Below are 22,698 nucleotides of genomic sequence, written 5' to 3'. Positions count from 1 at the left end.
CGCCTCTCCCGCACAAGACCTGGAGGGTCCAAGCCCCAAGGGGGATCAGGGGGACTTGAACATCCCACTCTGGGCTCAGGAGACCTGGCTCCATTTCCAGCCAGGCGGATGTGCTGGTGGTTCAGGGCAGGTGCCATGCTCTCTTTTGGGCTCAGAGACCCCAGCCTTCTCTCTGGGGGCGTGAGCCAGGCGAGGGCCCTAGCGGGGTCAGCCCTGTTGCTGTCATGGCGACTCTAAAGCTGGGATGTCCCCGGCACGGGCCTCCCTGGGCTTCCCCGGCTAGTAAACAACACCCACGCACTTTCCACTGCCTCCGGAGGCTGAAACCCAAGGCGGTTCTAGAGATGGATTACGGATCCGCCCTCCTGGAACGCCGGCCCCATCCCTCCCCAAACCACCCGGCCAGTGCCGGCCGCCCAGAGACCGAGGAGGCCGCGTGTCCAGCGCAGGCAGGCGACCAAGCGGGTCCCTGTGTCTCCGAGTCCCCTGAACCCCTGACGCTAGCCCCAGGCAGGCCCGGTCAGATCAGGAAGCCACCATGCCAAAGGAAGAGGATGAAGACAAGAAAGGGAAGAAAGGGAAGAAAGGGAAGAAGGCCCCGGAGCCGGAGAAGCCCAAACGGAGCCTGAAGGGCACGTCCCGGCTCTTTATGGGCTTCCGGGACCGCACGCCCAAGATCTCCAAGAAGGGCCAGTTCCGCAGCGCCTCGGCCTTCTTCTGGGGCCTCCACACCGGCCCCCAGAAGACCAAACGCAAGAAGAAGGCCCGCACCGTGCTCAAGTCCACGTCGAAGCTCATGACCCAGATGCGCATGGGCAAGAAGAAGCGGGCCATGAAGGGCAAGAAGCCGTCCTTTATGGTCATCCGCTTCCCCGGCCGCCGAGGCTACGGCCGCCTCCGGCCGCGGGCTCGCTCGCTCAGCAAGGCGTCCACGGCCATCAACTGGCTCACCAAGAAGTTCCTCCTCAAGAAGGCCGAGGAGTCGGGCAGCGAGCGGGCCACGGTGGACGCCTGGCTGCAGCGCTCCGACTCCCGCGTGGGGTCCCGCAAGCTGCCCTTCCCGTCGGGCGCCGAGATCCTGCGGCCCGGGGGCCGGCTCCGCAGGTTTCCCCGCAGCCACAGCATCTACTCGTCCGGGGAGCCCGTGGGCTTCCTGCCCTCCGAGGACGAGGCCCCGTTCCGGCACTCGGGCTCCCGCAGGTCACTGTACGGGCTCGAGGGCTTCCAGGACCTGGGCGAGTACTACGATTATCACCGCGAGGGCGATGACTACTACGACCAGCAGTCGCTCCATCGGTACGAAGAGCAGGAGCCCTACCTGTCCGGCTACGGCCCCTACGGCCCCTACGGCCCCGCCTGGCCGCCTTACAGCGACCACTACTACGGGTACCCGCCCGAGGTCCCCTACGATTACTACTACCAGCCTGACTACCCCGGCAGCGCCTTCTACCCAGGCTACGGCTATGGCTACGGCTACGACGACTATGAGCCCCCATACGCTGCCCCGTCGGGGTACGGGGCTCCGTACAGCTACCAGGAGGGCGAAGCGTATCCCTACAGCCACTACCTGGACCCCTACGCTCCCTACGCACCCTACGACTCGCCATACCCACCCTACCTGCCCTACGACCTCTCCTACGACGCCCCCTACGTCGCGCCCTACCTGGATCCCTACGGGGTGCCCTACACGGGCCCCTATGCGGAAGATGTCTACAGCAGCGGGGATCAGGCCATCTACCCGCCCGAAGTGCCCTACGTTTACCCGGAGGAGCCGGCCTTTGCGTACCCCTGGGTGCCGCCGCCCATTCTGTCGCCCCACAATCCGTATGCCCACCCCATGGATAACATCGCCGAGCTGGAGGAGCCAGAGGAAGTGGGCACGGAGCGGCAGAGCACTTCCTTCCGCCTGCCCAGCGCCGCCTTCTTCGAGCAGCAGGGTATGGACAAGCAGGCCAGGTCTAAGCTGTCCCTCATCCGCAAGTTCCGCCTCTTCCCGCGGCCACAGGTCAAGCTGTTCGGGAAGGAGAAGCTGGAGGTGCCACTGCCCCCCTCCCTGGACATCCCCCTGGGGGACGCGGACGAAGAAGAGGAGGAGGAGGAGATGCCCACGGTGCCCGCCATGCCTTACGCCCACCCCTACTGGGGCTTCCTCACGCCGCGCCAACGCAACATACAGCGCGCCCTGTCGGCCTTTGGCGCCCACCGCGGCCTGGGCTTCGGCCCCCAGTATGGCCGCCCCACGCCCCGACCGGCCACCTCGCTGGCGCGGTTCCTCAAAAACACACTGTCAGAAAAGAAGCCCATTCCGCGGCTCAGGAGCAGCCGGAAGGCCCGAGGGGGCCCCGCGGTCAGGGAGGCCGCCTACAAGCGCTTCGGCTACAAGCTGGCCGGCATGGACCCTGACCGGCCCAACACGCCCATCATGCTGAGGCGGGCCCAGCCCCAGGCCCGGAACAACAACAACTCCCACCGCACGCCCTCGCCCAGTCCCGTGCCCCGCGCCCTGTCCCACTGGAGCCGGCTGGTCTCCCCTCCCGTGCCCCGGAGGCCCCCCAGCCCCGTGGGGCCCCCGCCCGCCCCACCCCTCTCACCTCCCCTCTCGGGCCTGCCTCGGCCCACCTCACCCTACAGCTCCCTCCGACGGCACCCGCCGCCCTGGGCAGCCCCGGCTCATGTGCCGCTTGCACCCCAAGCTAACTGGTGGGCCTTTGTGGAGCCCCCACCTGTGAGCCCAGAGGTGCCCCCCAACCTGCTAGCCTTCCCTGGACCCCGGCCCTCGTTCAGGGGCTCCCGTCGACGAGGGGCAGCCTTTGGCTTCCCCGGGGCTTCCCCGCTGGCATCTAGGAGACAGGCCTGGGGGCCCCTGCCCTCACCCCAGCCCTCTCTGAGGAGTCTGCAGAGCCCTGGCTACCACTCGCCCCTGGGGCCCTTGTCTCCTCTGCTGTCCCTGCGCAGGGGCCCCTTCCAGCCGCCCTTCCCACCCCCGCCCCACCGGCCTCGATCACTGCGAGAGCCCCCACCGCCAGTGCGCCGAGCCTCTGGGCGCCTGGGCCCACCGCACTCACCGGTGCTAGGCTCGCCACGCCGGCCCTCATTGCCCCCTCTGCTGGGCCCTGGCCCTCGGCACCAGTCTCTCCACCTGCCGGCACGCCTGCCACATACCTGGCGGCGCCTCAGCGAGCCGCCCACCCGGGCCGTGAAGCCCCATGTGCGCCGGCCTTTCTACCCGCAGCCCAGCGCCAGGCGCTGGAGAGCAGCCGCCACTGCCGGAGCCCCGGAGCCCCCAGATGGTCAGCAGGAAGCTGAGGACTCAGAGACACCCTGGACAGTGCCCCTGCTGGCCCCCAGCTGGGATGCGGACGTGCCTGCAACCAGGCACCCACCCTCGCCCTGGCCAGGAGGCGTGGGTAGTCTTCGAGGTTTCTCTAGACCACCTCCCATACCTGAAAACCCCTTCCTCCAGCACGTGGGCCCTGTGCTGAACCCCGCTGCCCGGCCTGAGAGCCCAGCTTCAGATGCAACTGGTGTCTTCCTGGGCAGGCACCAGGACCCTGGGCCTGGACGGCTCACTGAATCAGCTGGGCCTCGCCCTGAGAGTCTAAAAGAAGAGGCCACCCCTGAGGACCCCCAGCCACCAGCAAAACCCAAGACCCCAACTCTAACAGCTCAGAAGGGTCCTCACCCAGAGCAGAAGGCACTGAGGCTCAGCCTCTCATTCCCGCTGGCCACCCACGACCAGACCAGGGCCACGTGGCCACCATGGCGCCGCTGGAGGACGGTCCCCAAGGCCCCGGTCCCCTTGGCGCCCATCAGGGCCCCAGGCCCCCTGCCCAAGGCGGGTGAGCATCCTCGGGCTGGCCCTGGACGTTTTGCCGTAGTCTTGCCTCAGGTGCGGAAGTTGAGCTGTTTCCAACAAGCTGGGCCCGCCGCCTTGCTGCCCCCCGAACAGCTGGGCCAGGGCCCCCAGCGTGGGCCAGAGCCCCGAGCCCGGAGCCTGTGCTGGTCCCGCCTCCGGCCACCCACAGACGCCCACTGGCCCTGGCCACGGGTGCAGTCCCACCCCCCGACCCGCCGCCCAGGCCCTGGAGCTGCCTGCTTGTCCTTCAGAGATCCCCGGAAAGATGTTGGCCCCCAACGCTGGCCGAACAAGGTACGGGGTTAGGGTCAGAGGGGGAGCGTGACACTCCTGGCATGGAGAGCCCAGCACCACCATGGCCAGCTGCTGCCTTCTTGGGCCTGTCTCCCCATCTATAGGATGGGAGGACAGGCTGGGCCTCCCCGAGCCTCGGCAGGATGGAAGGAGAGGCCGTCCAGCAGGGGAAGACATTGGATGGAGACACTGCAGCCTGTTCCCGGGGGTTTCTGGGAAAGGATTTGTTCTGTCAGTTCCGGCCTGGGCCCTTGGGCCAATCTGGATGGCACATCTGGCTCCCAGACAACCTTTGGAGTTTTGGGTGGAACCCAGGGTGAAACCACAGGACTCTATACCCTTCTGTCCCTGCTGATCCTCCTCAGGGCTCCTGCTCCCCTTTATGGTCCCCTGGGCCAAAGGATTCTGGAGGAGGCAAGGGTGGGGGGCTCAGGACCCAACCTCCCCAGTGCAGCCTCCTCACAGCAGAGTTGGGACACTGAGGCCCGGAGACCTCGCCGTGCATGGCGGCCCAGGCTGGGGCTGCCAAGACGGGCAGCCCGTGGGAAGGGTACCCGGCTGGTGCCCGCTGCCACGCTCACAGCAGAACACAATCCCGAGGCTGGTCGCCCTCGGGGGAGGCGGGTGGCCACTGGAGCCTCCCCGGGGACAGCCAGGGTAGGCGGGGCAATTGGGGCAGGCGGCGGGCACTTCTCAGCATCCACAGACGGTGCCCGCCCGGCGCAGCGGGCAGCCGGCCGGGCCGGGCAATGGCGACGGGGGCGGCCTGGCTGCTGGGGGGGCCCTGGCCTCGGCGGCGGGTGCCCCGTGCGGTGTGGGCTGCAGCGTTGCGGGAGCGGGGCGCAGGGCGCCCGGGGGTGAGGGGCAAGGATGCCTGGGCCCTCCTCACCCTGGAATACGTGAGTGGTTGAATTATTCAGAGTCTGTGGCTGTAGGCGAGCACGTGGGCAGGGGGTGGGCTGAAGGCCAGGGCTGGAAGGGCGATACCCTGCGCCCTACTTAGCGGCCCGCCATGGCACAGAGCAAAGCAGGACCCCCCCTCCCTGGTGTCTGCTTTCCTTGACTGCCTGGGGAGGGGGTGGGTGTGCTGTGCTAGCCAACGTGGCGGGTGCACACGTGTGAGTTCCAAGTCACTCAGAGGAGAGCAAGCGGGTGCCCAGGTCTGAGAAGACTGGCATCCATGGGCCTCTGGGTTATTGGATTGCTCCGCCTGTGTGCACAAACACGTGTGCATGTAAACGGGCACCTCCGAGATCCTGTGGCCCATGGGTAGCCTTGGGACTTCCAGTCTCAAGACACCCAGGCAGGGGGATGGACAGCTGGGACCGGCTGTCTTGAAAGACAGACTTTCCTTCAAGTTGTGGGAGAGCGGACGGTCCCAGCTGTCCACCCACGTGGACATCAGCCCAGCAGATGCTGAGAGCTGTGCCTGCACGTGCGTGCCCCAGCCAAGCACCCGCATTTGGGAGGCTGAGACCGGAGGATCGCGGTTTGCTGACAGCCTCAGCTACTTAGTGCGGCCCTCTGCAACTTAGTGAGACCCTGTTTCAAAATAAAAAATATAAAATAGGGCAGGGGTGTAGCTCGGAGATCAAATGCCCCTGGGTTCCATCCCCAGACCCGCAAAAAAAAAAAAAAAAGAAAGAAAGAAAGAAAGAAAGAAAGAAAGAAAGAATAAAAAATAGGGCTGGGGGTGGGGTAGCTTGGAGCTCCTAGGTTCCATCCCTAGTACTGCAAAAAAAAAAAAAAAAAAAAAAAGATCGCAGGTGTTCACGGGGCCCCAGTTGCCCCTATGGGGGTCCCATACAGAGGAGTCCCAACATCAACCTCAGGGTGGGTCCTGAGACCGGGTATCTCAGCCCTCCAGGAGACCCCACGTGTAACAGAACACAGACTGCTTCGAGTTGTCACACAAGCCAGCACGTGGGCTTTGCAAGCCACAAGGGCATCAGCACCCGCAGATGCGAGGTTGGGTGGGGGAGGACCAGAGGAGCAGATACACGTGTGTGTGGGAATACAGGTGTGGGCTCACTCCGTGGGGCAGGACACGGGGAGCTCCCACCCAAGGGACTCGCCGGCACTAAGGATGGACGCGTGTCTCTGCGTGTGAGGGTCAGATGCGGGCGCCATGGCCCCCGGGCCTGCAGGAGCCACTGGGCGAGGCCTTGACACTCCCTCTGGGGCAGAGGGAGCAGGTCCCAGGTGCTGCCGAGCCAGGGGCCGCCCACCGGGACCCTCAGTCGGCCACCACCGCCCCTCTCTCTCACAGATGCACTCCATCCGCAACCTGCCTTCCGTGCAGACGGGCGAGCAGCGCAGGGAGGACGGCGTGGAGGACATGACGCAGCTGGAGTGAGTGTCCACCGTCTACCTCCCAGAACAGGTTCAGGGCCTCAGTTTCCCCATCTGAAAAAAAAGAGGTGTCATGAAATGCCACGAAAAGCCAAATGCGTGCAAGTCAAGGTTCTGTGAGGCAGACAGACGGGCCTCAGTTCAAATCCCAGGGCCACCTCTTACCAGCTGGCGCACCCTGGGCAAGGCGCTTTTCCTCTCTGACCCTCAGTTTCTTTTTTCTTTTCTTTTTTTTTTTTTTTTTTGCAGTACTGGGGATGGAACCCAGGATCATTCTGTCATTCTACACCCCCTGCCCTATTTTATTTATTTATTTATTTATTTATTTATTTATTTATTGTGATACTGGGGATGGAACCCAGGGGCATTCCACCCCCAAGCTACACCCTCCCACCCTATTTTTAAATTTTATTTATTTATTTACGGTACTGGGGATGGAACCCAGGGTCATTCTACCTCCAAGCTACACCCCCAACCCTTTTTTTTATTCTATTTATTTATTTATTTACGGTATTGGGGATGGAACGCAGGGGAATTCTACCTCCGAGTAGAATGCCCTATTTTTTATTCATTATTTTTATTTTATTTTATTTTATTTTATTTTATTTTATTTTTGCAGTACTGGGGATGGAACCCAGGGGCGTTCACCCTCTGAGCTACACTCCCAGCTCTCTATTTTATTTAATATATTTTGTGGGGTACTGGGGATTAAACCCAGGGGTGTTTTTCTTCCTAGCTAAAAACCCAACCCATTTATTTGTTATTTATTTGTTTGGTTTGTTGGTTGTACTAGGGATTGAACCCAGAGGCATTCTACCTCCAAGTTATACCCCTAGCCCGATTTTATTTCTTATTTGGAAACAGGTTCCCAGTAAGTTGCAGAGGGCCTCGCTAAGTTGCTGAGGCTGGCTTTGAACCTCCTGACTCAGCCTCCCAAATACTGGGATGACAAGTGTGCAAAACTGGGAATTGAACCCAGGTGCGTTCTACCTCTAAGCTACAACCCAGCCAGCCCTTTTTATTTTTCAGACTGGTTCTTGCTACAGTTACGCAGGCTGACCTCAAACTCAAACTCCTGTTTCAGCCTCCCAAGCAGCTGGGATTACAGGTGTGCACCACCACGCCCAAATATGCTTTAGTTTCTCTTCCACAAGAAGAGGATGATGGGTGTCTGTCAAGAGTTCTGGGCGTGGTGCCCCCAGCTTGTAATCCCGGCATTTGGGAGGCTGAGACAGGAGGATCGCGGTTCGCAGACAGCCTCAGCTAGTGAGGCCCTTTGCAACTCAGTGAGACCCTGTTTCAAAATAAAGAATAAAAAATTGGACTGGGGGTGTAGCTCAGAGGTCAAATGCCCATGGGTTCCATCCCCAGACCCGCAAAATAAATAATATAAAATAAAAAATAGAGCCGGGCGTGGTGGCGCACGCTTGTAATCCCCGCGCTTGGGAGGCAGAGACAGGAGGATCACGCAGGTTTGAAGCCAGCCGCACGCGCTGGCTTAGGAGACCCTGTTTCCAAATAAAAATGTAAAAATAGGTCTGGGAGGGTAGCCCGGAGGTAGAAGGGCTTCCAGGAACCCCAGTACCACCCAAAAACATAAATAAATAAAATAAAATAAAATAGGGCTGGGGGTGTAGCTCAGAGGTAGAATACCCCTGGGTTCCATCCTCAGTACCCCCCCCAAAAAAAAAGATTGTTATGTTGGAGATGCCAAAACCGTGAGGGCCATGGGGCCATGGTGATCTCCTATCTGCTGCCTTAGGGTGCCTCTAAGCCCCAAAGCAGGCAATAGGTTTATTTTATTTTATTTTATTTTATTTTATTTTTATTTTTGTGATCAGCGTACCCACCGGACGCCTTGGCCACTCCCGGCCCAGGGTCACTGACAAGCCCTCTCTGTGCTCTTCCAGAGACCTCCAGGAAGCCACCGTGTTGTCCAACCTCAAGACCAGGTTTGAACGGAACCTCATCTACGTAAGTACTGGGGCTGGCCTCGCCCTGGGCTCGGTTTGGCAGGAAGCGTAAGTTTCTTTCTCCTCCTAGGCCCCAGACCTGTGGCCTCTGGTTTGAACTCTGGGGTTCTACTCATTTTCAGCATAGAATGCTAACTCTGAAATCAGAAATCCAAAAATACAGTGTTAGAATAGCACACGCTTGTCATTCCAGTATGGGAGGCTGAGAAGGGAGGATCGCAGGTTCGTGGCCAGCCTCAGGGACTTAGTGACGCTCTCTGCAACTCAGTTGAGAACATTCGCAAATAAGAAATAAAATTGGTCTGGGGATGTAGGCTATAGCTCAGAGGTAGAATGCCTCTGGATTAAGTTCCTAGTACAAAGCAAAAAAGAAAGAGAAAGGAAAGCGGGAAGAAAGGAAAGAAGGAAGGGAGGGAGGGAGGCAGAGAAAAAATAGGGCCAGGGGTGTAACTCAGAGGTAGAATACCCCTGGGTTCAATCACCAGTATCAAATAAATAAATAAAATAGTAAAATGGGTGTGGTAGCACATGTTTATAATCCCAGGACTTTTGAGGCTGAGGCAGGAGGATCACAGGTTTCAGGCCAGCCTCAGCAATTTAGTGAGGCTCTCAGCAACTTAGAGAGACCTTGTTTCCAAATAAAAAATAAAATAGGGCTAGCGGTGTAGCTTGGAGGGAGAGCACTGCTGGGTTTAATCCCACAAAAAAAAAAAAAAAAAGGAAGGATAAGCCGGCTGGTATACACCTGTAATCCTAATACTTGGGATGCCGAGACAGAAGGATCATAAATTTGAGGTCAGCCTCAACAATTTAACCTTCAGCAACTTAGTGAGACCCTGTTTTTTTTGTTGTTGTTGTTTTTTGTTTTTATGTGGTACTGGGGACGGAACCCATTCTACCTCCAGGCTACATCCCAGCCCTGTTTTATATTTTATTTGGAAACAGGGACCAACTAGGTTGACAAGAGTCTCACTGCTCTTGAGGCTGGCTTCGAACCTGTGACCCTCCTGTCCCAGCCTCCCAAGCACTGAGATTACAGGTGTGCACCACCACACCCATCAAGACCTTGTTTTAAAAAAATAGATAGATAGATGATGATAGATAGATAGATAGCTGGGCGTGGTGGTGCACACTTGCAATCCCCGCGCTTGGGAGGCTGAGGCAGGAGGATCGCGCAGGTTTGAAGCCAGCCTCAGCTACTGAGTGAGGCTCTCAGCAACTTAGTGAGACCCTGTTTCCAAATAAAGTATAAAATAGGTCTGGGAGGATAGACTGGAGGTAGAAAGCCCTTGGGTTCCACCCCCAGTGTATATATATATATATATATATATATTTTTTTTTTTTTTTTTTGATAGGGGTATAGCTCAGATGTAGAATGCCCCTCCCTGGTTTCAGTTCCCAGTAACACACACACACACACAATTGAATAAATATAAATAAATAAAAGGGTTTGTGGTGTATCTCACAGCAGAATGCACCTTAATTCAACCCCCAGTCTCTCTCTCTCTCTCTCTCTCTCTCTCTCTCTCTCTCTCTCTCTCTCTCTCTCACACACACACACACACACACACACACACACACACACACACACACACACAGTAAACCCAAAAGACAGAGACCTGGAGATAGGGAATCCAGAAACTTACGGCCCTACCCCAACCAAGCACCCGATGGAAAAACTTACAGAGTCCTAAAATCCAAGGACCTGGATCCCAGAGCGGGGTTGTTCCGGTGAGAGAAAAGAACGCCTGGCCCCAGAAACACAAGGCCAGAGGCCTGAAACCACAGAGCAGCGGGCCAGGACACCCTTCCAGTCTGGCCACTCTGATCCTCTGGGCTCCCGGCTTCCTCCCGACTCTTCACCGTGACCCAGCAACTCCCGGAGCCTGGGCCGCACCTTGAATAAAGGAAGCAGGCAGTGGCCCGCACGGTCACCTGGGCAGGACGGTGGTAGTGGCCAGCCTCGGCCTGTGTGAGGCCCAAGCTTCCACCCTAGGACACAGGACCCCCTCGAGCCAGGCTGTTGAAAAGTTCTAGATGGGAACACGGAAGCCAGGCAGCTAGACATCTGTCCTGTTGGGAAGGGGTCCCGGGCTCCCAGAGCAGGGGAGGGAAGGTCCCTGAGGAGTCCTGGTGCTAAGGCCACTGTCCGCCAGCAGACATATATCGGCAGCATCTTGGTGTCGGTGAATCCATACCGAATGTTTGGGATCTACGGTCCAGAGCAAGTCCGGCAATACAGCGGGCGGGCTCTGCGAGAGAATCCCCCGTGAGTATCCCGGGCCTGGGTGACAGGGGCTGCCCTGGGGTTTTCTGTGTCCCTCTCTGAGCTCGGCAAGTTCTTGGCTGCCCCTAGGCCAGGGGCAGCTCAGCCCTGTCCCTCCTCGGGCCCGGCCACAGCTCTGTCCGGAAGCCACGGTGGCTCAGGGTGGGGATGGGTGAGAGGTGGACAGAATTGACCGCTTGCTTAGACACAGACGCCCCCGCCCCACCGCCACCACCCTGTCAGGGAGCCCGGGCAGGAGCGAGCCCCAGTGACTCCTAGTGGCCCGTCTCCCCAGGCACCTCTTTGCGGTTGCAAATTTCGCCTTTGCCAAAATGCTCGATGCCAAACAGAACCAGTGCATAATCATCAGGTGAGCCAGGCTGCGGCTGCGGGGGGTGGGGGGCAATGGAGAGCCCCAGGCCTGACCCCTGTCAGATCTAGGAAGATCAGTGGGCACCTCCGAGCCCCCCACTGACCATATCCCTCGGGGCACGGTGAGGACGGACCCAAAGGGGACAGCAAAATGTTGAAGCTAGGCCGGGCGTGGTGGCGCACGCTTGTCATCCCCGCGCTTGGGAGGCTGAGACAGGAGGATGGCGCAGGTTCGAAGCCAGCCTCAGCTACTTAGTGAGGCTCTCGGCAACTTAGTGAGACCCTGTTTATGAATGGATGAATAAATAAATAAATAAGTAAATAAGTAAATAAATAAGCTGGGCATGGTGGCGCATGCTTGTAATCCTAGTGTACTTGGGAGACTGAGACAGGAGGATCGAAGTTTGCAGGCAGCCTCAGCTACTTAGTGAGGCCCTCTGCAACTTAGTGAGACCCTGTTTCAAAATAAAGAATAAAAAATAGGGCTGGGGATGTAGCTCAAAGGTAGAATACACCTGGGTTCAATCCCTAATAACACAAAATAAAAATAAAAATAAAATAGGGCTAGGGTTATAGCTCAGAGGCAGAATACCCCTGGGTTCAACCCCTAATTAAGCAAAATAAAAATTAAAAAAATAGCCGGCTTGGTGGCACACGGAGGATCGCGCAGGTTTGAGGCCAGCCGCACTGGCTTAAGAGACCCTGTTTCCAAATTTTAAAAAAGTATAAAAATAGGTCTGGGAATGTAGCCTGGAGGTAGAAGGGCTTCCAGGAACCCCAGTACCACCAAAAAATAAAAAATTAAAAAATAGGGCTAGGGGTATAGCTCGGAGGTAGAATGCCCCCGGGGTTCCATCCCCAGCACCGAAAGATAAAGTAAAATAAACTAAAATATAAAGGAATGAATAAACTAGCTGCGCCTCTTTGCTCCGCCAGTGGAGAGAGCGGCTCCGGCAAAACCGAGGCCACCAAGCTGATACTGCGCTACTTGGCCGCCATGAACCAGAAACGGGCCGTCATGCAGCAGGTGAGGCTGTCTGTCCAGGGCGTAGTTGGGCCAGCTCCCCAAGAACCTCGGCTGCCCCTGTGGGATGGCGGGGAGGTTGAGGCGCAAGGTTCTCCCTTCCCCAAGCCTCCCTTCCCTCCCAGGGAAGCCGCTGGGGTAGCTCCCAACCCTCAGTGTTTCCATGATGGCTTGGGCTCCAGGCTTGCCAAAGGAGTCATCCGCTTCCGGCTGGCCCCGCCTGCCTGGTTATGGCCCCGGGGCCACCGTATTCTCACATTGTAGAAGCCGTGGTCCACACACTAGGTTAGCTCCGGGCGGGCAGTGGGGTGATCGATGTCGTCAGCAAAGACTGCCAGAGGACACCAGGCCAGGCTCCGTGCAGTATCAGATTATCAGTATGTGATACTAGGTGACACTAAGAACATCAAGTCCGCTGAGCCTTAGGAATTTAGATCTCTCTTTTCTTCATTGAAAAGTTCACTTGAACACCGGGCGCGGTGGCGCACGCTTGTCATCCCAGCATTTGGGAGGCTGAGACAGGAGGATCGAGGTTCGTGGACAGCCTCAGCTACTTAGTGAGGCCCTCTGCAACTCAGTGAGACCAGGTTTCAAAATAAAGAATAAGAGCCGGGCGTGGTGGCGCACGCTTGTAATCCCCGCGCTTGGGAGACTGAGACAGGAGGATCGCGCAGGTTCGAAGCCAGCCTCAGCTACTTAGTGAGGCTCTCGGCAATTTAGTGAGACCCTGTTTCCAAATAAAGTATAAAGTAGGTCTGAGAGTGTAGCCCAGAGGTAGAAAAGACCCTGGGTTCAGCCGGGCGTGGTGGTGCACCCTGGTAATCCCTGCGCTTGGGAGGCGGAGACAGGAGGGTCGTGCAGGTTCGAAGCCAGCTGCACGCGCTGGCTTAGGAGACCCTGTTTCCAAAAATAAAAAAGTATAAAATAGGTTTGGGAGTGTAGCCCGGAGGTTGAAGGGCTTCCAGAAACCCCAGTACCACCAAAAAGAAAAAGAAAAGCCCCTGGGTTCTACCCCCAATTACTGGCATTCTACCTCCAAGCTACACCCCCAGCCCTGTTTGTTTTTATTCTTTATTTTGAAGCAGGGTCTTACTGGGTTGCAAAGACCTCACTAAGTAGCTGAGGCTATACATGAACCGCGATCCTCCTGTCTCAGCCTCCCAAATGCTGGGATTACAAGCGTGCGCCACCACACCCGGCTGTCCTTTTTTTTTTTTTTTTTTTAATGCATTCATCTGATTTTTTTTTAAGGCCTCCTATGTACCGATCTTGTACTGGGACTCAGAGATGCACAGATTCCTGTTCTAGCAAGGAGACAGATGAGGTGGAGGAAGGCAGACCAGGACATGAGGACCGGCCAGGGGAGGCTGAGGGACTTAGAGGGAGAGGATCCAGGTGGTCAGGCAGGGCAGGCCATCCCAGGCCACCCCCCCCGAGGGATGTGAGGGGGTCCTGCAGGCGTGGGAGCAGCAGCCTCCAGTTAGAGGGACCAGCAGGTGCAGGTGTCCAGAGGAGAGCTGGACCATGCGGGGAGCCCACCAGGCCAGCTGGAGGCTTCGATGAGGCCTGGCTTTTGAGCCCGAGTAAAGTGGGAGCGGGGGGGGGGGGGGACACGCCCTAAAATAGGTTGTCCAAGGTCCCCTCTGGTGGTTGCATCTGGAGAACAGCTGGAGGAGGCCCCGGGGGCCCAGGGGAGGTTGGCCCATGTTGGGAGTAGAGAAGAGAAGGCATCCCCAGACCTCATGGCAGGCGCGCCCAGCAATCTCCATACCCTTGGGGTGGGCTGCAGCCCCCAAATCTCATTCCTGGGGTCCCTGAGGCTCACAGGTTTGTGTCACAGGGGACCCAGAGGGTCTGCCAGTCACTCTGTGGTCCCGTGCTCCTGGCCAGTCCTGTCAGTTATCATTTCTGTTCTTATTTCTTGTTCCTCCCGCTCCTCCTTCACGGGCACTCCTGAAGATAAAGGTACGTGAAAAGCGTGCACGCCTGTGTGTGTGTGTGTGTGTGTGTGTGTGTGTGTGTGTGTAGCACTTTTTGAGATGTCGCCGTGGGTTCTTATTCTTAGCTAGCTTAGAAAAAATAGCCAGAACTATACTGCTGCAAGCCTCAGCAAAGTTTTATTACCAAGATAGAAAGAAGGGACAGTGTAATCAAAGCACTGCATCAGAGGGACACGGTGGAGTGCCTTGAAAGTAAGACACTGAGGTCTCTAAACATAACATTTTGAGCTGAGCGTGGTGGCTCCACATTTGGGAGGCGGAGACCAGAGGATCGTGGTTCACAGACAGCCTCAGCTACTTAGTGAGGCCCTTTGCGATTCAGTGAGACAAAAAAATAGAGCTGGGGGTGTAACTCAGAGGTTGAACGCCCCTGGGTTCCATCCTTAGTACCGCAAACACACACACACACACACACACACACGCACGCACGCACGCACGCACAACATTTTTCTGTGTGTGTGGGTTTGGGGATGGAACTCAGGGGCATTCGACCTCTGAGCTACACCCCCTGCCCCATTTTTTATTCTTTATTTTGAAACCAGGTCTCACTAAGTCGCAAAGGGCCTCACTAAGTAGCCCGGTCTGTCCGCAAACCACGATCTTCCGGTCTCAGCCTCCCGAATGCTGGGATTACAAGCGTGCCTCACCACGCCCGGCTCTCGTAACATTTTTTATAAGAAGTCATTATCTCCTTCCTCCCATCCTGCTGAGTCAGTAGTCCCCTTTTTTCCCTGCTGGTCATCTGCTGTGTAAACCTTTTCTGTTAGGCCTCTTTGTTCATCCTTACAGGGACAGACAGGTCTGACATCCCTGATCAAACTGTGTTACTTGGTTAGCCAGGTCAGGGGGCTGCAGGGTACATGCCTACTTTGTCTTTGGTTTTATTTTTTATTTTTATTTATTTATTTACTTATTTGCAGTACTGGGGACGGAACCCAGGAGCATTCTACCTCCGAGCTACACCCCCAGCCTGATTTTCTTTTTTTTTTTTTTTTTTTGGTAGTACTGGGGGTGGAACCCAGGGGCTTTCTACCTCCGGGCTATACTCCCAGACCCATTTTATACTTTTATTTGGAAACAGGGTCTCACTAAGTTGCTGAAGAGCCTCACTAAGTAGCTGAGGCTGGCTTAGAACCCGTGCAATCCTCCTGTCTCAGCCTCTCAAGCACAGGGATTACAAGTGTGTGCCACCACGCCCGGCCCAGCCTGATTTTTTTATTCTTTATTTTGAAACAGGGTCCAACCAAGTTGCAAAGGATCTTACTAAATAGCTGACCGCGATCCTCCTGTCTCAGCCTCCCACATGCAGGGATTGCAAGCGTGTGCCACCACGCCCAGCTTGCTTTTTTATCTTTTAACGTTAGTCTAAACTATCATGAGAATCTATATAATTTTTCCTAAGTATAGGTGTTTATGTTTTAACATTACATGTTCAGCTGGGTTAACAGCCAACTTTTAGCTGACCAAGAAAGTCAATCCTAGCTGCAGCTCTTGCCTGACAGCTAAGAGAGAGAGAGAAATGTTTAATTAATACATTTAATTAATACATTCTTTTTTGGGGGGTATTGGGGATGGAACCCAGGGGCATTCTACCTCCAAGCTACACCCCTGACCCTATTTTTTTTTTTTTTTTGAATACAGGATCTCACTGAGTTGCAAGGGGCCTCGCTAAGTAGCCGGGGCTGTCAATGAACCACAATCCTCCTGTCTCAGCCTCCCAAGTGCTGGGATTACAAGTGTGCACCACCACGCTCAGCTAATACAACTCTCATTAACAACCAATACAGGCTCAAGCCCCATCAATCCCCATCGTGTGTGTGTGTGTGTGTGTGTGTGTGTGTGTGTGTGTGTGTGTACATACTCCCGTATGCACAGCAGGCAAAATGGGCAGGAAGGGGAGTCCAGAGGCCTGTCCTGGGCTACGGTGGGGGCTTTTGGTCAGGGGCTGCTGTGTGGGGGTCAACAGCCTGGAGTTGGGGGCACCTAGAGGGAGACCCTGAGACTACTAGGAATCTGTCTCTGGTCACCCCCCACACAAAAGGGGTGTTGTTGGGGGAGGCTTGCTTCTGGGTGTCCCCAGCCAGGCTCCTCTCCCAGGGACCCCAGTTCCCACCTCTCTTTCTGGGATTCAGATCCTGGAGGCGACACCCCTCTTGGAGTCCTTCGGTAATGCCAAAACTGTCAGGAACGATAACTCCAGCCGCTTCGGGAAGTTCGTGGAGATCTTTCTAGAAGGGTGAGTAGGACAGGGTGGGAGGGGTTCCCAAAGGCCCAGGGTCCCCAGCCACCACTCCCCTTCCTGCCTCCCTGTCCCCCCCCCCCCCCCCCCGTGAACTAACTCCGCTCCTCACCCGCAGGGGCGTGATCTCTGGTGCCATAACCTCTCAGTACCTGCTGGAGAAATCTCGGATTGTGTTTCAGGTGAGCCAGACCCCCACCTAGGTGGGGCAGGGGCCTAGAGCCTGGTGCTACTGGAGGATGGGGGGTTACTGGGGAGACGTCCAGTTAGGCGTGCAAACGTGTGTGCGCGTGTGTGAGCCAGTGGCCTTGTGCACTCGGCTGCCCCACCCCGACAGCCACACTGGCTGCTTCAGGCTGCAGCCCCTGCGGATCCTCTACCCAGGATGGCTGCATGGCCGAACCCCTATTTCCTCCACCTCTCCCTGCTCAGGGGTGCAACCCACTTAAAAATGTGGTGCCTGCTGAGCACGGTGGCTCCCGCCTGTGACCCCAGTACCTGGGAGGCTGAGACAGGAGCAGTGGAGGACTGAGGCCAGCCTCGGCAACTTAGCGAGACCCTTGGCAATTTAGACCCTGCTTCAAAATGAAAATAAGAAAAAAGTGCTGGGAGTATAGTTTGGATTGAAGCTCTGGGTTCAATCTCTAGTGCCAAAAAATAAATAATATTTTTTTCTTCGTGGTACTGGGGCATTCTATCTCTGAGTTACACCCCCAGCCTTTTTTTTTTTTTTTTTTTTTTGCAGTACTGGGGGTTGAACCCAGGGGCATTCTACCTCTGAGCTACACTCCCCCCAAGCCCAATTTTTTATTCTTTATTTCAAAACAGTGTTGTAAAGGGCCTCACTAAGTAGCTGAGGCTGTCCACGAACCGGGATCCTCCTGTCTCAGCCTTCCAAATGCTGGGATTACAAGCATGCGCCACCACGCCCAAAATATTCTTTATTTTGAAATAGGGTCTTACTAAGTTTTGGAGAACCTCACTAAGTAGCTGAGGTTGGCTGCAAACCTGTGATCGTCCTGTCTCAGCCTCCCAAGTACTGTGATTACAAGTGTGCGCCACCATGCCCAGCTTTTTATTTATTTATTTATTTATTTATTTATTTATTTATTTATTTATTTATTTTGTGTGTGTGGTACTAGGGGTGGAACCCAGGGGCTTTTCTACCTCCAGGCTACACTCCCAGACCTATTTTATACTTTTATTTGGAAACAGGGTCTCACTGAGTTGCTGAGAGCCTCACTAAGTAGCTGAGGCTGGCTTTGAACCTGTGCGATCCTCCTGTCTCAGCCTCCCAAGCGCGGGGATTACGAGCGTGCGCCACCACGCCCGGCTTGTTTTATGTTTTAACGGTGATATACTGAGTGACCGCCCCCATCCCCAGCTAGCAGAGGGGCTGGGTGAGGTCAGGGGATTCCATTTCTTTGTACCCCAATATGTCCCAAGGGTCCAGGACAGGGCCTGGGGCACAAGAAACACTCTGCCAGGCCAGCCACGGGCTACCAGAATTCCCTGCGTTCGATAGTCTGGGCTATGAACATGCGACTACACAGGCCTGTGCCTGCCTGGCTGGTGCACACGAGGGGAGACAGACTGCGTTTTTCTTATTTCTCTAAATAAAATAAAATGCCAGCTGGGTGTGGTGACACACACTGGTAATCCCAGCATTCAGGAGGCTAAGACCGGAGGATCGCAGTTCGTGGCCAGCCTCAGCTACTTAGTGAGGCCCTCCACAACTCAGTGAGACCTGGTTTCAAAATAAAGAATAAGGCCGGGTGTGATGGCACACACTCGTAATCCCTGCGCTTGGGAGGCTGAGACAGGAGGATCGCAGGTTCGAAGCCAGCCTCAGCTACTGAGTGAGGCTCTCAGCAACTTAGTGAGACCCTGTTTCCAAATAAATTATAAAATAGGTCTGGGAGTATAGCCCAGAGGTAGAAAGCCTCTGGGTTCCATCCCCAGTACCACCAAAAAATAAAAATAAAGAATAAAAATAAAGAATAAAAAAATAGGGCTGGGGGTGTAGCTTGGAGGTAGAAGGCCCCTGGATCCCATCTCCAGTACCTCCAAAATAAAAAAATAAATAAAATAAAATGCCACCACCACTCATCCCAGGGTTTCTCTGCTCCTGCACCCTCCCAAAGTGGGGCCAGACTAGGGCCTTGCTCCTGACGGAGAGGCAAGCCCATCTGCAGGCTGTGTGTGTGTGTGTGTGTGTGTGTGTGTGTGTGTGTGTGTGTCTACTCCGTCTATGTGACTGAGGGCCACCGAGGAAGGTGGCTCCCTGGTCTGTATCTACCCATCCATTCCTCAGGCCAAAAATGAGAGGAATTACCACATTTTCTACGAGCTGCTGGCGGGACTGCCTGCCCAGCTCCGGCAGGCCTTTAGTCTACAGGAGGCGGAAACCTACTACTACCTGAACCAGGTGAGCACCCGCGGGTCCTAAGTCCTTCAGTTCCTTCCACCCCTCATCTCCCCTGGGTGGCCTGAGGAGCCCAGCTATTGGCTACTGGTTTTATTATCAGAATCACCAGGTTGTAAACTGGGCATGGTGGATTATACACTTGTAATCCCAGTACTTGGGAGGCTGAGACAGGAGGTTCATGCAGGTTTGAAGCGAGCCTCAGCTACTTAGACCCTGTTTCCAAATAAAGAATAAAAGCCAGGCATGGTGGCGCACACTTGTAATCCCAGCGCTTGGGAGGCTGAGACAGGAGGATCACACAGGTTTGAAGCCAGCCTCAGCTACTGAGTGAGGCTCCCAGCAACTTGGTGAGACCCTGTTTCCAAATAAAATATAAAATAGGTCTGGGAGTATAGCTCAGAGGTAGAAAGCCCCTGGGTTCCACCCCCAGTACCACAGATAAATAAATAAATAAGCCGGGCGTGGTGGCGCAGGCTTGTAATCCCTGCGCTTGGGAGGCGGAGACAGGAGGATCGCACAGGTTCGAAGCCAGCCGCGCTGGCTTAAGAGACCCTGTTTCCAAATAAAAAATATAGAATAGGTCTGGGAGTGTAGCCCAGAGGTAGAAGGATTTTCAGGAACCCCAGTACCACCAAAATAATAATAATAGAAAGAAAGAAAGAAAGAAAGAAAGAAAGAAAGAAAGAAAGAAAGAAAGAGGGAGCTGGGGGTCTAGCTCCAAGGTAGAGTGCCCCGGATTCAATTTTCAGTACTAAAAATAAGATGAAGTCTACAAAAGCCATCCTGAGAACAGAATGAGAGTCGAGGGACCAGCTAAAACCACTCAGGGCAGAGCCAGGACTTTGAGGGCTCCCAGCCCCCACCCAGGCTCCCTGACCCCGGCCCGTCCTCACCCAGGGTGGGAATTGCGAGCTCACAGGCAAGAGCGACGCGGATGACTTCCGCCGGCTCCTGGCGGCCATGGAAGTGCTCGGCTTCAGTGGCGAGGACCAGGACAGCATCTTCCGCATCTTGGCCTCCATCCTGCACCTGGGCAACGTCTACTTCGAGAAGTATGAGGTGAGAGGGCACCACGGCCTGCTGTAATGCCCAGCGCCCTGGGGACACCGGCCATCTTTACAAGGACTACAGGGTCTTTTCTATTTTATTTATTCACCCCTTTGGGCTTGGGGTGTGTGTGTGTGTTACTGGGGATTGAACCCAGGGACATTCTATCTCTGAGCTACAACCTCCAGCCCTATTTTATTTTTATTTTGAAACAGGTTCTCCCTATATGAGAATCTCACGACTTGCTGAGGCTGTCCTTGAACCTGTGACCCTCCTGTCTCAGACTCCCAAATTCTGGGTTTATAGGTATGCGCCAGCATGCCTGCCTCTATTTTTTCTTTCATTTTACTTGAAAACAGGGTCTCACTAAGTTGCTGAAGGCCTCACTAAGTTGCTGAGGCTGGCCTTGAACCTGTGAGCCTACTGTCTCAGCCTCCCAAATACTGGGATGAGGAACAGACAGACATGTACCACTGCACCTGCACCAGGTTATTTATTTATTTGTTTATTTATTTATTTATTTTTGTGGTATTGGGAATGGAACTCAGGGGCATTCAACCTCCGAACCACACTCCCAGCCCTATTTTTTATTTTTATTTTTATTTTATTTTTATTTTTATTTTTGGTGGTACTGGGGATGGAACCCTTCTACCTCCAGGCTACACTCCCAGGCCTATTTTTTATATTTTACTTGGAAACGGGGTCTCTTAAGCCAGCGTGGCTGGCTTTGAACCTGCGCGATCCTCCTGTCTCCGCCTCCCAAGCACGGGGATTACAAGCGTGCGCCACCATGACTGCTTTTATTCTTTATTTTAAAACATGGTCTCACTGAGTTGCAAAGGGATTACAAGTGTGTGCCACCATGGCCCAGCTTCTGTTTTTTTTTTTTATCATTTAAATCTTTGAATCATCAAGAATTTATCCTAGTAAGGTGTGAGGTAGGGATCCAATTACTTGTTTTCCAGATAATTACTCCATTATCTTAATATCCTCATTTGAAAAATAGATTTGTATCATATAACAAATTACCACTTTTTTTTTTGGTGGTACTGGGGATGCAACCCAGGAGCATCCTACCTCCAAGCTACACCCTTAGCCCCATGTTTTAGTCCTTTTTATTTTATTTTATTATTATTTTATTATTATTTTAATTATTTATTTATTTATTTATTTATTTATTTATTTATTTATTTGGTGGTACTGGGGTTCCTGGAAGCCCTTCTACCTCCGGGCTACACTCCCAGACCTATTTTTACATTTTTATTTGGAAACAGGGTCTCCTAAGCCAGCGTGCGCGGCTGGCTTCAAACCTGCTCGATCCTCCTGTCTCCGCCTCCCAAGCGCGGGGATGACAAGCGTGCGCCACCACGCCCAGCTAGTCCTTTTTATTTATGAAACAGGGTCTTAATGAGTTACAAAGGGCCTCACTAAGTAGCTGAGGCTGTTCTCGAACCGCAATCCTCGGGTCTCCACCTCCCGAATGCTGGGATTACAAGCGTGTGCCACCATGCCTGGCCTTTCTTTTTCTTTTTTCTCTTCTTTCTCTTTTAGAACTTTCCTGGTAGCCGGGCATGGTGGCGCACGCTTGTAATCCCAGCATTTTGGGAGGCTGAGACAAAAGGATCACGGCTTGTGGCCAGTCTCAGCTACTTAGTAAGGCCCTTTGCAACTCAGTGAGACCCTGACTCAAAATAAAAGAATATCCAGGCCGTGGTGGCGCACGCTTGTAATCCCCGCGCATGAGACAGGAGGATCACGCAGGTTCAAAGCCAGCTGCGCTGGCTTAAGGGACCCTGTTTCCAAAAATAAGAAAGTATAAAATAGGTCTGGGAGTGTAGCCTGGAGGTAGAAGGGCTTCCAGGAACCCCAGTACCACCACCACTAATTAATAATAATAATAATAATAATAATAATAATAATAATAATATAGAAATAATAAAAATAAAATAATAAAAAATAGGGCAGGGGGTGTAGTTCGGAGGTAGAATGCCCCTGGGTTCCATCCACAGTACTGAAAAAAATAAAATAAAATAAAGAACTTTCCCAGTGATCCATTGTGGCCTGCTTCTGTTTTTCACGCAAACCTTAAACTCAGCTTCCCCGGCTTTTGGTGTCTTTCACAGACCGATGCCCAGGAGGTGGCGTCGGTGGTGAGTGCCCGGGAGATCCAGGCCGTGGCTGAGCTGCTGCAGATCTCCCCCGAGGGCCTGCAGAAGGCCATCACCTTCAAAGTGACGGTGAGTTGCTGGGCACCCAGGGTCTGACAACCTGATAAAGTATCTGCTGTGACCCGGATGGAGCTGCCCCGCTGCTTCCTTTGTGAACCACCTCCCCGCCACCTCTCCTTGTCCCAGGGTCAGGTGGGGAGTGGGATGATTTTAGACCCTTGAGGGATCCAGCTCCCCTTCTCCAGGCCTTTACAGACTGTTATCTCTGCCTGGGATGCCCTTTCTTTCTTTCTTTCTTTCTTTCTTTCTTTCTTTCTTTCTTTCTTCCTTTTTTCAGTACTGGAGACGGAACCCAGGGGCATTCTACCTCCAAGCTACACCTCCAGCCCTATTTTTTATTCTTTTTTTTTTTTTTTGAGGGTGTGGGGATGGAACCCAGGAGCATTTGACTCCAAGCCACACTCCCTGCCCTATTTTTTATTCTTTATTTTGAAACAGGGTCTCACTGACTTGCAGAGGGCCTCACTAAGTAGCTGCGGCTGTCCGCGTACCGTGATCCTTCAGGTCTCAGCCTCCCGAATGCTGGGATTACAAGTGTGCGCCACCACGCCCGGCTCTTCCTTTTTTGATACCTGCTCATCCTTCGAGACCCAAATTGCAAGCCAGGTGTGGTGGTGGA

The 22,698-nt window shown here is 54.6% G+C and overlaps 1 protein-coding gene across 2 annotated transcripts in view; it reads left to right on the top strand.

The window, feature by feature from the left end:
* Positions 1–538: 538 nt before the first annotated feature.
* The window catches only part of MYO15A (myosin XVA), a gene marked incomplete at both ends in the record, with an annotated part of 72,199 nt that continues 50,039 nt past the window's right edge, over positions 539–22,698 (top strand). For both annotated transcript variants that reach the window (XM_080713581.1, XM_080713580.1), the window contains 11 exons: positions 539–4,150; positions 6,420–6,502; positions 8,413–8,476; positions 10,635–10,744; positions 11,037–11,111; positions 12,050–12,146; positions 16,270–16,373; positions 16,495–16,558; positions 18,691–18,804; positions 19,702–19,863; positions 21,975–22,088. In XM_080713581.1, coding sequence (XP_080569707.1) covers positions 539–4,150; positions 6,420–6,502; positions 8,413–8,476; positions 10,635–10,744; positions 11,037–11,111; positions 12,050–12,146; positions 16,270–16,373; positions 16,495–16,558; positions 18,691–18,804; positions 19,702–19,863; positions 21,975–22,088 — 4,599 coding nt within the window. The remainder of the gene's footprint in view (positions 4,151–6,419; positions 6,503–8,412; positions 8,477–10,634; positions 10,745–11,036; positions 11,112–12,049; positions 12,147–16,269; positions 16,374–16,494; positions 16,559–18,690; positions 18,805–19,701; positions 19,864–21,974; positions 22,089–22,698) is intronic.

The sequence above is a fragment of the Muscardinus avellanarius genome, assembly GCF_963383645.1.
Source record: "Muscardinus avellanarius genome assembly, chromosome: 16".
Classification (NCBI taxonomy): domain Eukaryota; kingdom Metazoa; phylum Chordata; class Mammalia; order Rodentia; family Gliridae; genus Muscardinus; species Muscardinus avellanarius.
This window is presented reverse-complemented; position numbering and strand designations above follow the sequence as displayed.